At 33.6% G+C, this 16,227-nt stretch overlaps 1 protein-coding gene across 1 annotated transcript in view; it reads left to right on the top strand.

Moving 5' to 3' along the window:
* The first annotated feature begins 11,428 nt into the window (after positions 1-11,428).
* The window catches only part of LOC114757810 (uncharacterized), a 72,118-nt gene continuing 67,319 nt past the window's right edge, over positions 11,429-16,227 (top strand). Inside the window, exon 1 of the mRNA XM_028946911.1 lies at positions 11,429-11,514. Within this exon, the coding sequence (XP_028802744.1) occupies positions 11,429-11,514 (86 nt within the window). The remainder of the gene's footprint in view (positions 11,515-16,227) is intronic.

The following is a 16,227-nucleotide window of genomic DNA, read 5'->3' as shown; positions in this document are numbered from 1 at the left end:
CCTAGATACTCTCAGGTCGTGACCTGATATGAAAAATCAGAAATTTCTTTTGCGAATTCACCTCTCTGCCCTTGAGTTTTCTTATCCTATTTACCATTTTACCCTTTAAACCTGCCTTGGTCTCATCTAGATTTGTTCAAGGGTTTAAAATCCTAATACCCCTTTTATAATTTCACAACCCAAACCCTTAAACCCCCTTTCTCCTTCCCATTCTGTGCATCATGCGATATTGCTCTCTTTGTTTTGCCTCCCTTCAGTGGTGACCCACTACTCTGAATCTTGCAACCTGCTCTCATTTCCTCTTCTCCCAAGCAAAACACTCGTAATACCTCTCCAAATCCAGTCTCCTATCTACATCTGAAGACTCCATTCCTGTTCTACCTTTATAAAGTCAATACTTACAACTTGAACTCTCTTCCTTCTCATTCCTTGCATGCCCACTGCTTTATCTGCTCTTGTCCTCAAGGTATTTTTAGTTTCTTTGCAATTTTTATAGTTTAGCTTCTTGTTTTCTACGTTTTGTAGGTTTAGATAGGATTTATTTTGTTTAGGGTTAGGTTTTAATTGAGTAGAGCATGGAATTACTGCCTGGACTACTCTTAAATTGGGTTTGAAACTATTTTGGATTGTAAGTTCTGCATAAAATTGATTTTGAATGAACTGGTTTTGGAACTCTGGACTGCTTGACCCCGTTGGCTCTTGGTTTTAGGAAGGTTTTCTAAGGTAGTAATGCTTTGCATTCGTAGGAACTTTTCAAAATTCTGGCATCCAGGTCACAACCTCACTGATTTCAGGCCGCGACTAGGATTCCCAGTGTTGCTTTTGAATTGCTGAACCCACCCTTTTTGTCTGCCTACTGTAATTTTTTAATGGTTTCTGACTTTAACATGAAATGGCTTTGGAAGAACTCACTTTTGGGCAATTACAAAGTTAGAAAACTTGAACTTTGACAAGATTTTTTAATGGTTTTTAAGATGGAATTTCTTTCAATTCCAAGTATTAAGATTTTTCCAGGGTGAGTCTAGGGGTTAGCTGATCATTTAGAGTCTCTGGGGGAGTACAGGGTTTCTAGGCTTAGTTTTAGGCTTCGTTTTCTTTAGTTTAGGTTGTTTCTTCTTAGTTTTGTGTTTGTTTTGTTTGTTTGTTGTGTGTTGTTTGGCTTTATGTTTAGAAGTTGTGCACGAAGAACCTTGATGAGTCCCAAGTCTCTAGGGCAGACACAGTATGCATGTTTGCAAACAAGGGGGTGGTACAAGAATTACATTTTCTGGAAACTGATGAGTATAACTTTTACAAGCTTGTTAAGAAGCAAGGCTTTAGGGAGCTTATGAAAAAGAGGAATAAGGTCAATCTGACAATGGTGAGGGAAATCTATACTTGTTCTGCTATGGAGAGGCGTATGGGGATCAGCTTTAAAAGGAACGAGTGTTATGTTAGTCGAGCTGTGGCTGAGTACTACCAATTCCAGCATTTCAAGACCAGACTTGATAAAGTCCCTTAGAGTGAGGTCTTTTAAACAATAGGAGTAGAGGGAACTGGCTGGACCACTAAGGAAAATGGGAGGAACTGCTTTGAGCGTAAGAACATCAACGATGAGGCTAGGATTTGGTTGAACTTCATGTCTTACAATGTGATGCCAGCATCTCATATCTCTGATGTCTCTAAAGAGGGCGCCCTTCTACTGTATCTTCTAATGACCAAGCAGCAAGTTGATATTCCTATCATAGCCCTTGACCAGACTTCACATTGTGTTAACAATGTCCAAACCCTTTTCGTATTTCCATATTTAATAACCGATTTATGCACTAAAAAGGGGATACTAACACTCAAAACTGACCTTACCCTAGAACCAACCACTACTAGATACTACATTGCCTCGAAGACCAACAGAAGTAGAAAGAGAGGAAAGAGGGTAGTAGAGGAGGAACATAAGGAAGAGGCAGCTGAGGGTGGCTCTAGTTTTACCCTCACCTCCTTAAGTGAGCAGATTGTCGCTCTTAGTCAACAAGTGACTGGTTTGAGCAAGGAACTCCTAAAGCAAAGGGCTTTTTCTATGTCTAATGAGTGTAGAAGGCAAAAGTTCATGGATCCTTTGATGCTGTAAATTGCCGAAGCTCAAAATGTCAATTTTCCTGTAGGTTTTGAGCAAGCTTTTTGGCAAAACTCTATTCTTGCCACAAGCTACTTCAATAAGGGTCCAGGACAGTCCTCTAGTACCCCAGCTACTGCTGCTGAGATGGGAGGAGAGGATGTCGAAGCAGAAGAGGAAAGAAGAGAGGAGGAAGATTGAGTGTTCTGCCGCTGAGAATCTTTTGTTTTTATGTTTTTCTTTTAGTTCTATTTCTCTGTCCTCCAAACTTTGTACTTAAAGTCAATCTTTTGATGTGTTGAAACTTTATTTCAATGAATGGTTGTGTTCTTTTTGCTTATATTTGTGGTTGCTTCTATTCTTTTTCCCTTTCCCTTTGATAGTGAGGACACTACCAAGTTTAAGTATGGGAAAGGGATTTATTTGATAATTATTGCATTGCTCCTATGTTAGCTTTATTTTTCGGAAAAAATTTTGCTAAATTTTTTGAAATCCAATCTTTCATCATCAATCTTTAGTTTTGATTTGGTTTGGATGATGAATTGCTATGAATTGGATTAATGTTGACTATGTTGATGCTTGCTGAAAAGGTTTTACTTGTCTTAATATGCTTTGCTTTGAAAATTTTCATGTTGGTAGCATTCTGTGAAGCCAAGTCGTGACCTCACTACTTCAAGTCGTGACTTGAGATGTGGTTTTGACAGGGGAAGGCTCTCTGTGACTTCAGGTCATGACCTCAACCCCCTTTGCTGACTAGGTGCTCTTTGTGATTTCAAGTCATGACCTGACTTTCTGAGGTCACAACCTGGGTCCCTTTTTTGTGCATCCTTTTTTCCTTCTCTTTGCTTTATGCATTGTTGTATAAAAGGAACCTTTTTAAGCTATCTTTGCATGTTTTTCAAGTAAAATCATTGCCTTTTTAATCTAACCTCATTGTATTAAACAATTTTCTCAAAAACCATGCCCATCCTTGAGTTTTTAAGAATTTAGGATTTTGAAAATGATTTCTCTAAGATTTTATGAGTACTTTTGAGATCCAAGTATATTCTTAAGTAATTATTTTGATCTTTTTAATCATCATCCGAAGGTTTTCTTTTGTGATAAGTGTCCTAATACCTTGTGACTATGCATGCTGATTGAAACTTTGTGTATAAGCAATTGAGATATGAAACCCTTATTGGAAGGATATTCTTGTGCCTTAATTCCTAAATTGAGTGATTATTTATGTGGTTTACATTCTCTAGAACTTGTTTTAACTCTTGGTCAAAATTATGTGTGCATTTATGATTTTGAATATGATAGAGGCATTCTTTTCTACACCTTTTTAGCCAAACACAATCCACAAAAATCTATCCATTATTCAACCCTTTTGATCCTTCACTTCTTTTATTTCATTTACCATCTCGAGTGTTCGAACTATAATTTTAATTGAGTTGATTTTATCTTGATAATTGAGATTTCCTAAGCTTCACAGGTTTTTATTAGGAATTTTAGTTTTGATTCAAAAGGAGAAAAAAAAAACAAGAAGAAGAAGAAGAAGAAAAGAAAAGAAGTACACAAAAAAAAAAAAGCTATAGCAACAAAATAAAGTTGAATAAAGTATTCCCTTTGTGGTAGAAGATTAATATTTGAACTTCTTTGTCTAAGAATAGATGATAATTGACTAATATCATTTTAGTCTTCGACACTCAATTTCACCATATTTCTATTCCACTTAGCCTTTCCAATGCTACAACCTTAAAAATCCTCTTGATTCTTTACATGAATGCTAAATGGTAGTGGAGATTTTAGAGTTATTACAAGCTTATGGTAGGATGTTTGCTACTTGAATTTTGAGTGAAAAGAACCCCAATGAGGAGAGATGAGTGAGTTAAACACTTATACCCTTTGACCAAATCTCTAGTGTTCATGCATTTGGAGTCAATTGCACCTTGTATTTAATTACTTGGCATTGTTCATGTTATCATTTTTGTTTTCTTAAAGGACGTTGATTGATTGGTTCTTAAGATCATTTTCGAGCATGCTAGTTTCCTTAATCGTGCTTGTACTTTCTTTGGAATGATTCAAGTCTTTGTCCAGGAGTACAAAGGTTCAAGTGAGAGAGTGATAAAATCCAATATTTATATGGTTTTCTTAAGTATTTCCTGATGTTTTGCAATATTTTTGCCATCATTATGCATGCATTTATATCCTTTTGATTTTATTGATTCATGCATTGCATTCTGTTGTTTAAGGGTAAAAAGAGTCATTTATCTCGTCCAAAATAAAATTTCCTTGATCTTTAATCAGTTTAATCTTTACAAAGCTTGCTGCTGTTGTTTTCAGGAATTTAGAGGAGGATTTAAGGCCCAATATGAAGCATTGACAGAGCCACAAATTCATAAGAGTCAAAACACAAGACTGGAGTGTTTTTGTGTCCCCAGGTCGTGACTTGCACTTCTGAGGTTGTGACCTAGATGCCTTTACAGTGAAGCTACGTGTTTTGGAGCTAGGTCAAGACTGAATGCCATTTGTGTTCCCAAATCACGACATGGCTTTATAAGGTCGCGACCTGGCTTTTTGAGATTGCGACATGGATTTCTGAGGTCGTGACTTGAGTACATTTAATGGAGCTACGCATTCTGGGATAGCTTATTCTGCAACTAGTCTTAAGGGAAGCAGCCACCAAGAAGAGAGAAGTCCCCATTCTGCAGATTTGCAAGGATAGAAGCCTCCACCATTTTCTCTCAAGACTCCATTGATCCCATATCTCAAACTTCCATTTTTACTCATTTCTCCACCACTTTCTGCGATTCTAAACCGATTAAATCACTCCAACCACCTTCTTCTCCATTTTTCCAACCTCTTTTTTAGCATTACTCATGGCTGAACATACCTAGAGCAATTGTGACCAGTTTGAAGACATGAGAGGCTAAATCATTGGCCTCTTGGCGATGGAGGATGAAGCTTGAGCTCAAGGACTTAATAGGGGAGTTTTTCTTTAGTCTAAATATGTGCTTAAAATTGTGTTGAACATTTCTAAATTTAGAAATTTCTACACTTATGTACGACTCAATTTATGATTTGTAAATCTTATGTTTAGACTACTGCAATGTAATTGAATTAGATGTTGTTTAATGTTGAATTATCTATATAAATATATCAATTTTGAACCCTCGTGGTTAGTTAATTGTCAATGATCATTAATAATTGATTTGCTTACTTGGTATTCTGTGATTGTTGATTGGCAATTTAAGGGCATTTGCATCATCCATTCATTTATACTCTAAGTGGTTTCAACACTGTTTTAAACAGTGTTAATTAACTTTGATTAAAGTGACTTTTTATTAATTAAAACATTAGAGCTAAACGATTGCTTAGGGTTTTTATCAAACTTAGAGATTTCTAAACTCCCATATCAATTTAAGAGTAATGATAGCTAAGCCTTTATCATCAAGAGTCTATTTTGTAACACCTCATGTTTAAATCAATTAACTTTCCTTGCGGAAGCATTTGGAATCACTTTTGAAGGTTACAATTGATGAAAAATCAAGTTTGAAAATTTTCACTTACGGGTTACTATTCATTGTCACCTTAAAATGTGACAAACTTCAAAAATTCGTAACTAATTGTAGAAAAATTGAAATTGAGTGATTCCAAGTTCTACAGAAAGCTCTTTGGATAAAATTTTGAGGAAAAATAGTTTCTGAACTGATTGCCTTGAAATTCGAGCTCAATTTCCTTTGAAAATGTTACTGTTCATTTGGTCATTTTCGGATTTTACTGTATTTTTGCCTAACTTTGGAAAGGCATAACTTTCTGCTCGGTTACCGGAATCGGGCAAACTACCCCTCATTTTAAATAGAAACATCAGATCTCTTTGCTTGCCAAATATTATGACCTAACTCACTCGTTTGATAGGTCAAACTGGAGCTACAAACTCACTGCTCCAGGCCCTACGTCTTATCCCTTAACATCTCTTTAATTCTTTTTATTTCTTTGGCATACATAACATGGCCTTACTCTTTCCCGTTCATGCTCACACACTTTCATTCATGCCATAAATATTATAATTAAATACATGGCATCATTGGCATCCATAACATAGTTCACAAAATAGTAGAATTATACATTTATCAACAGTCTCATCCATTAACAAGAATAATTCTCCACTTACTTCTCCTTCCTTCTCATGCCATTATTGCCCATCATTGATTGACCTAAATGGTTGGTTAGGGAGGGGTGAGATTCAGGGGAATCTCAGTAGCAAACACTACCCATAAGCATGCAAGACATAATGCACATGCATGACATGTTATAACATTAATACATGAATGCCATGGAAAGTAAGCTAAAGCATTTCATGCTTCCATAACATATTGCCAAGGCAAAACATAACATAAACTTGCAAACGTAACTTTGCAAACATTTCATCATAGCTTAGTCACATCATGGCAACACAATCACATCATGCAAGCATACATATCAAGCACACAGTATAGGTAAGTTCACTACCTTGTAACATGGCTTTCCCCTTACTTTTCCTTTGATTCCCTTGTCTTTCCAACCATGTGGACATTCGGTCAACATCACCAAACATCCTCTTGGATGTTCCAAAGGTCCTAAACATAACCATAATGATCATACAATCCATTAGGACCACTAGATTACATAAAGTTCATGACTAGCTTTCTTGAACCTCAACCTTTTCTCTTAGTCTTAGGGTTTTCTTTCTAACTTTTCTAACATAAATCTTATCATTTCCCATCCTTAAGATCCATTTCTTGTCAATTAGGACCACTTTAGATGGCCTTAGATTCAAGAATACCAAATCTGGAAAATTTGCTTCGCGGGTACTGTTCACACAGAATTTCCAGAATTTTTGCTCAACTTTGAAAATTCATAATTAATTCTAAAAAAATCAAAATTGAGTGGTTCTAAGTCTCACTGAAAGCTCCTTAAGTTCACTTTAAAGGAAAAATAGTTTCAGGAACCAATTCTATGCCGAACAGCACCGGAATTGTACGGAACTCGAAACTCTTCCAAAAGTTCAACACTGTTTCCAGATTTCAAACCCTAACTTTGAAAAATCACAATAAATCGTACACATATCCAAATGAAGTGTTCTACCTATGGATTTAAAGCCCACAGAGTTTACTTTAAGCATGAAAAATTTCAGAGTCAGATACGCACAGTAACTAATCTGAAATAGGCATAAAATCAGGTGCTATAACCATCACATACCTTGTTTTAGAGTTTGATCTGGCTTGGAACCACTTGGCCTTTCTTTCTCCCTCTTCTTTCTCTTTCTAGAAACCATTTTGCAAGAGCTTCCCCATGGATTCCTTATGCTTGGATGAAATGGTAGGGAGGGGAGGGGGTATTTATAGAAAAACAGACTGAATCTGGACCGTTGATCTTAAAAATACGTGGCTCGATCCGAACCGTCCATTTTCTCTTTTGATCTTACGGTGACAAGTGTCCTATGACATCATGCTTACCTCATCATCATGACATCATGCTTACATCATCAAGCCACATGTCTTTAATCCGACCGCACACGTGTCTTGCATCTGACCGTACACGTGTCTTCCATCTAGCCGTACACGTAATATTTTCTTTTTCTCATCTAACCGTACACTTGTCACTTTCATGTCCTTTCATGATTTATGGCATTAAAATAGGGAGAAAATAAATGGAAAATTCGTGCAAAAATATTTTCCTAATTATTTCTCCACCTATCAAGCCAATCTTACACTGTAACGGATATTTTTCGGGTCCTGACTTACCCTGTACCGTTGGGACAACCTCTTCTTAAAATTCTGGCCAATAAAAAGTACATATATGGTGCCATCTTAGAGGAGCATAGATGAAAATAATTAGCTCTACTGACAGGCTAATTAACCTTACTGAGTCATGCAGTAGAGATTTCACTATAACGGGTAGACAAAAGACTATCTAAAATATTCCCGTACTGCGTTCTGATTTTTATGCTGTCCATAAATATCTTCTGGTGACTCAGCATGATGACTCGTAGGTGTCATGATTACGCTTGCTGACTCAGCATCGTCATGATGGCTCTTAGATATTTTCTTTGGTTTTGTCTCCTATTTAGGGGACAAAATTATTTAATATTTGACTGGAGCATTTTATTCAATCCAGAGCTCAAAAATTCATCCAAAAATATCATAAAATTCCTCATGTTCTAGAGAAAATCTGTGAATTTCTCAGGTCATAACTCAACCTGTAGCCCCACTTAAAAATCATTCTTTAAAATGCCCTTTTTCGGCACAACTGGCTTTTAAGTATTATTAAAGCCATTTTGCTGGTCTTCTGGGGATGAGACTAATTTTATAATTTTCTATAGTCTCTTAGATCATACATCCCCATTTTACCATAATTTTCTGAGGTTTCCTTACGACTCAAACAATTGAATCTACCTCTACATCTCAAATTGAGCCATAAACTTATAAATTCCTTTTAAGTTACCTCAGGGGTATTTTCATCATCTCTCTTAACAAAAGAGCCTTAGAATATTATTTCCCATTTTTTGGGATTTTTTTAGAATTTTCTAAGTACTTTCCATTTTTACCCCTGATGGCCGTAACTTTCTGAATTTACGGATTTACCCCTGCTTAGGCTCAACATCATAAAACCATCTCTTTGAGGCTTTTAACTTAACCTTTGGTCTGTATCTAGCCTCTTTTCTCTTTCTGGGCCTTCGAGACTTTACTGGAGCTTCTAATTTTGATTACCCTTTAGCACCTTAAAACCTTCACTTTGCAGTTTAGTCCCTGAAACTGCTTTAACTTCCTTTCTCATCTTTAGGACCTCTACTAAAAAAGGGTCTAGTAGCCTATCTCATTCAAGCTATTTCTGATACTTCTAGGCTCAAAAATTGGGATGTTACATATTTCATTATAATTTCCCACTTAATCCAAATCATTCCTTCATTTATTTAAAAGACCAAAAAGATCTACTACTTTGCATTTTGTCTATTTTGCACTACTGTTTCATAATTCAAACCCCCTTTTCTTTACCCAAATTAACATGTTTTTGATAACCAATCTCAACTAGGATTACCAATAAAATGCTCCTTGAGAAAAATGACTGGTTACACCCTATATTGCATTATCTAGTGGAATCACTTTCTTGATGACCCAGAAGGCGACAATCTGGTCTGATCAGTTTTGTTTGGAAGTATGTTGAAGAAACTAAAATGGCATTTAGTTTCTTCTCTTCCCACTCAACGATTCCTTTATTTTCCATGTCTTACATATCAATCATTTAGCACATATAATAATGGGCTTGTTATAATCTAAATTGATTTGAAGAGTTGTTAATCACTACTATAATGGAGACTTTTTACTTCTGTTTGGGGGGGGGACATAAAAAGAAGGGACATAAAAAATACCCCACCTTTTACTCCTGTTTTGTACAGAGGAGAAAAATAGTGTTATTTACGTCTGTTATTAACAAAAGTAAAAAATCAAACTTTTACTTTTGTTTTAGCATAAAACAAAAGTAAAAAATGTGATTTTTTACTTTTGTTTTCCAAAATAGAAGTAAATAGTAGTGAGGTTTTACTTCTGTTTTTTCACAACAGAAGTAAAAAGTTTTCCTATTTACTATTGTTTTCTTGGAACAAACGTAAATGTACTCATTTTTTTAAAAAGAATATACTTCCTGAATACCACTTGCCATACAGTAATTAACATGTCAAAAGAACATCCACAATAGCCACTTTCCAAAAAGTTCAAATAGTGTGACATTTAAACCAGTCAATATTTTCAACCAACATATATCAAGATCATGATTTCATCAATACTAACTAGTCAAAAAAACAAATTACAAAAGTCAAAATTGATAACCTAATACTACTGGGTTATCTCTAAACAAAACTATATCAATCCCTAGACCACCATTATATTCTTGAAGCAGTTGTTGAGCCAAAAGATCTCGGATAAAATCAATATCATGAGCGGTGTATGAGCAGTCATTATAAAAAATATGTACATTGACAATGAACAAATTTGAACATATGAAGAAAATAAAATAAGTAACAATTCAATTTAAAAATTCAACAACTATTACAAAACTAAAATTATATTTACTTACCCCTTCAAATTTTTTAGTACATCAACTCTCAATAATTTCCAACATATAACGAATAATGTAATATTCGCACTCTATTGACCCTTGTTGCTTATGGCACCGCAAATCACAAGGAAATGGTACAATGCATTATGCATATATGAAATAATTGTCATTAATGAAAGAACTTTAATTCAAACTATTTACATTAGGATATATCCAATTTATCACACATTCTCAAAGCAGTCATCCAACTATGATCCATTGCGTTACTACCTAATAAATTTTGAAAAATTTAATTCAAGACTAAATTCAACAAGGAATTTTGAACAATTTAAGATTAATTCAACTCAATTTAGGAAATAAAAAAAGTAAAACAATTCGAAACTAATGATGACAATTTAATACAATTCAATTAAATTCCAACAAAATCAAACCAATTCAAAACTAAATTCAACAAGCAATTTTGAACAATTTAATCTAATTCAACTCAATCCTAATAAAAATAAAGCAATTAGCAAATCCAACTCCAACAAATTCAAACCAATTCAATTTAACACTAATTTTAGCTCTTTAATCTAATTCAACTCAATTCAAACAAAAATAATGCAAATTCAAGACTAATGATAACAATTTAATCCAATTAATTAAGGTCAATTATTTAATCCAACAATTTAAAGCAATCCAAAATATAAAAAACTTACCAATATTTTCAACTTTACAATCCCAACTACAATTTTCAAGTTTACTCATTTTGAAAAGAAATTTGCCAAAGCTTCCTTTTGAGATAACACATCCAAAAAAATATCAACTTGCTATTAAATAAACCTTTCAAGATGATAATAACTATATTACCATTGTAATGCAATACCAACATATGAAAATTCTCTCTTAGACATTTTGACAAACACCTTGTGTGCATGAATATTCAAACAAGTTTAACAAATTTCTTAGGCTTTAAATCTATTACCCAATCAATGTATACAAGTTTAAAATTTTGTAAATGCAATTCTAGATTTAAGAGCAATTTACACAAACCCATATTCCATTTGCAGCACATATAGAATAACCAAAAGGAGGAAGATTGCCCTTGAACTTACCTTATTCAGTAGAGCTATCAAAGAAGGAAGAATGTAGATTTGGCGTCAACTTAGAGGGGAGAAGAGACGATGCAAGTGACCGTGGCTTCAACGGTGAGCTCCTTTGTTTGGTGGAGTCGCCGACTTAGAGAGGGAGAATGAACGACAGACTTGGAGAGGGAGAACCATGGCGTCGTCATCATCTTACAGAGGAGAAAGGCAAGCCTGGAGGCGTAGCTCCTACAAGCTTCACAATGGAGATGGGAGGAAGAGGCAATGGACTCCATCATTGTGGCCATGAGGGCAGCAGTGGAGATAGGAGGAAGAGGCGATGCAGAAATGAAGATGGAAAGGGATCTGTTTGTTCATGATGGGCTACTCAACTTTAACGAGGGATGCAATCTTTTTAAAAAAACTTTTAGGCCCCTTCTTGTCTGTTTTATTAATAACAGATGAGAAGGGGTAGTTCTCATCTGTTTTACTAATAATAAACGAGAACTCTCATCTATTACCACTAACAGATGAGAAACTTCTCATCTATTATAGATAAACAGATAAGAAATTGGATGTTCTCATCTGTTTTACACAACAGATGAGAACATCTAGGCTATTCTTGTCTATTTTACCAAAAGAGACAAGAATACTCATTTTTTTCTCCTCCATTTTTGTATGCAAACATGAATGGGGCAGGTAAAAATTATATTTCCTTGTAGTGAATTATAATTAAGGATTTTTTATTTCAAATGGAAGAGTCGTTATTTCATAATAATGAGCTATTATTTGAAGAAAGCTGACTTGTTAGGTAACAAGTTTGTGATTAGATATGACAAGTAGGTTGTTAAAAAAGCAAACGTTTTTTTTATTTATAAATGATAAGATCATTGTGGGGATTTAACATGCAGTGGTTAGTCAGCCATGAAAAGAATGAATGCCATGAGAATGAATGTCATGAGAATGGGTTAAAGCTTATTGCACAACCAGACAAAAAATGAAAAGCCAAAAAAAGGATGAAGTCTCTATAGATAATAAAATGGGAAAATAGAGGTAAATTGTACATATTATTGCTGCTTTTAAGATAGGTTTAATATATTTTACTTTGTACTAACTGTTAGTATTCAGTTTTGATGATGATAAAGTAGGTTAATTGGTTCATTCATTTAAAACTTGGTTGCTAAAATTGACTCTGTAATTATCAATAAGATTATTGATAATACCTTCTTCTTTTAAGAAAAGAGACTTTTATCGATAAGCTCATTGGTAATGCCAACTATCGACAAAGGCTTTGATAAATACTCTCAAATTTCAAAATAGTTGTTTTGATGGATCCCAACAAAAATATTTTGGCTTATCAATAACGTTATCAATAAAGTTTGTTTGCGATAAGGTGTTTGATAAAGTTGTTTCTAATATTGTCTAATCTTGTGGACTTTGCAAATTCTTTATCAATAAGATTTTATAAATCAATTTTTTTCATAATATTAGAAATTATCCCTAAAAGTTTTTCAGCAGTGATTGTTGATCGATAATCTAGTTTATCAATAAGGTAATCGATAACATACTTAACTTAATCTTTAAAGTTGTTTTCTTTTGATGTTTAACGATAAAATTATTGATAAAGAATTTGCAAATGTAAATGTTTTGTAAATTTCCTATCTTCGACTTTTCGATAAATTTTGTGATAAACACTTTTTCATTTCAAAATGTATCGACAAGTTTTGCAATAAAATGGCCTTAAACTTCTTTATTTCTTATAGTTAATTTTCATATCTTTAGGCATTTATCGATAAGATTATCGATAATGGTAGTTATTGGTAAGGTTATCGATAAATACTTATTTAGTTTAGTTATCCTATCCTTAAACTAATTAAAGTTAACTTGTTTGAAATTTGTTTATTGCTCATCTTCTGCCCTTTCTTACTACTCTGAATTACAAATGACAAGTTTGAGCAAAGTTAATACAAGATTAAATGGCTCAACAAAAAAATGATGTTATTAAACTACTTTTGTTAGAAACATTAAATGCTCTTCAACTGTTACAAGCTACCATCATCTTTAGCTACTTCTAAAACAGTAAAATTGCTTCAAGTCTAACAGATAGTTAAAAAGGATTAACTATAAATAGACAAAGCATTGAATAGAGCAAAAGAGAAGAAAACAAACAACTATGCTATCAAATTTATTGCTCATTACTCTATTTTATTAAGTTCATCAAATGTGCATCGGTGTTCATTTATTACTCTGAGAGAGAGACATACTTAAACATTTATTATTCCATCTAGAGTTACTCAAGATTGTGGGAATCTTGAGTAGGTTGTAACCTCAGGGGAAGTAAAGGGGAGTGATGAGAGTGATTCAATTGCTGCACTACGGCACCAAAAGCCTATTATAGATCTTGGATTATAGTGGAACTCTCATGAATGCTCTAAGGATTGGATGTAGGTCAAGTGGTTAGGACCGAACCAGTATAACTTTATTGTGTGCTTCTTTCTTCATTTTCTCCTTCGGTAATTTTTTCTAACACAAGCTTATCTTACTTTCTTATTTTCTTTCGAGTTCAAATATTTTTTAAATCACACAATTTACCCCTCTCTTGGGTGATCTGCCGTTCTAACATTTGATATCAAAACAGGTCTCTTGAAGAAGACCTAACCATCTCAAGAGCAGAAAGTAAAACATCATTATATTTACCCCTTAAGCACATGTTTGGAAGTGCCACAATTCAAGCTGATCATGTAATAAACTCGTAGATTGAAAATTTGAAATATTTTTCTTAGGTTGCTATTCACTAATAAATTTCAAATTTTTTGTCCAAATTTGCAAATCCATAACTAATTATAGAAATAGCACAGGTGATATAAGTCTCTATTTAAAGCCCTTTCAATTCTCTATAGAGGAAAAAAATATAATAGACCTTCTCAATTTATATAGTTAATTTACAAAAATTTACTATTTATTTAGTTAAATAGTACATTTTCATATTCTATACTCTAATTTTGAGCAATCATATCTCTTAGCACATACATCCATTTTAAGAGATCTACCACTTGTTTTAAAGCTTGATGTGTACTAATTTCTCATAAAGTTTCAAGGGCAAACACATTCATTTACTTCACGTCTACTCTATCTCAACTTTATTGCATATTAAGGGTCATTTATTCCTTTTACTTTGCATTAACAATTCATATTTATTTATTGCATATTCATAATCAGGCTAGCATTGTTTAACTCATTCTCATGCATTAACATGCTCCATCATCTATGCTATCATCATCATTTAACTTTACAAAATATCATTGGCATTATCCATCATACATTAATATAAAAATTGCATAATATAACATAACATATTTCCTCAATTCTTCTCTTCTTTTCTTTGCTTTTACTTCATGCATCCTCTTACCTGCTTATTAACACCTATTAAGATTGGTTAAGGGAGGATAAGATTTAGGAGAATCTCAATAGTAAACAATAACTACCCAAACATACACGGCAAGCTTGGCATTTATAACATGCTTGGAACTTAACATCTTTATAATATAATAACATGTTTGGAAATCATCATGCATCTATCATAAAACACATAGGCCTATGACACACTTTAAACATATTCACATTCACAATGCATGAGTTCATAAAATCACATAAACATACAAATATGCCATACATGCAAGTAATACCAAGTATATAAGAATAGGGTATAGTTTGCCACCTTTAGCCTTTTATGTTCAATCTTTCCTTTTGCTCCATTTGCTTCTAACCATCAAGGTTGCTTGATCAACCTTTTCCACTCATCTTTCTTGATGTCGCATGGCCCTAATCATATTAACACATCATTGACATTCATTTATAAACCATGGAGTCAATGACATTCATACTTTGCTCTTTAACATACTTTAACCTCAACTTTTGAGCTTTAATTTCAATCTTCCTAAAATTAATTTTACATACTATTTCCCCATATTTGTATATAAAGAATCCACTTTTTAGCTAAAATTAAACAAAATTCAACTCCTTCCCCTTCAACTTAACTTGGCTAAATACATAGGGTTTGGGGTTCAAATTTTCATTTTCAATTCTAAATCTTCGAAACTTGCTTACTCATCTTTACCCCCACATAATTTTTCATTCTAAACACATTAAAGGCATCAAAATCATCAAAATCCAACTCTGAATCATTTCCTAGGTCTAGCCAAAAATTTCATAGAATTGGGGGAAGTTGGATTCGTTCAATTTTCATCACAAAACCACTTGATTCTTTCTCTTTTCTAACTTTTAAACATGATTCTATCATCATTCATTCTTTTATATGGATTAATCAATATTGGAAAGCACCTTTCCTCAAGGTTTTATGCTTCTAAAACTTATCAAAAACCATAGCCAAGCTCAACAAGTCAAAAAGCAAGTTAAACTACTTCAAGAACCATGACCTTACCTTATTTTAAAGCTTGTATTTGTCTAGGACTTTATTCTCCTCTTCTTCTCCTTTTTTCACTTGAAATTTCATGTTTCCCTTTCTCTTCCTCTCTTGGCATCCAAACATACAAATGGTAGGAAGAAAGGGGTATTTATAATGTAAGAATTACCAAAGCGGTGTTTACAATGTAAGAGTTACCATTTGTCTTAGTTAATCTAATTTAGGCTTACCATAAAACTTGTTATCTAATTAAATCATATCCCTTGTGATCTTGCTATAACGTCCTTATTTGTACCCCTCAGAGTATGCATTTTTAAGCATTACGGTTCAAGCGGATCATGAAACAAGCTCGTGAATTAAAAATTTCAACATAATTACTCTGGTTACTATTCACTATTTAAATTCCAGATTATAGGTCCAAATTCAAAAATTCAAAACTAATTCTATAAAAATTTTATTAAGGTGCTCCAAAATTCTACTTGAAGCTCTTTCAATTCTCTACGAGTCAAAAATATCAAACCGGACTTATACTTGACCAATTCATACAATTTATTCATTAAACTTTACTGTTC

The sequence above is a fragment of the Neltuma alba genome, unplaced genomic scaffold (assembly GCF_004799145.2).
Source record: "Neltuma alba isolate B1F8T4 unplaced genomic scaffold, ASM479914v2 tig00010645_pilon, whole genome shotgun sequence".
Taxonomy (NCBI): Eukaryota; Viridiplantae; Streptophyta; class Magnoliopsida; order Fabales; family Fabaceae; genus Neltuma; species Neltuma alba.
Note: the sequence above shows the minus strand (reverse complement) of the source record. Positions and strands in the feature narration are given on the sequence as shown.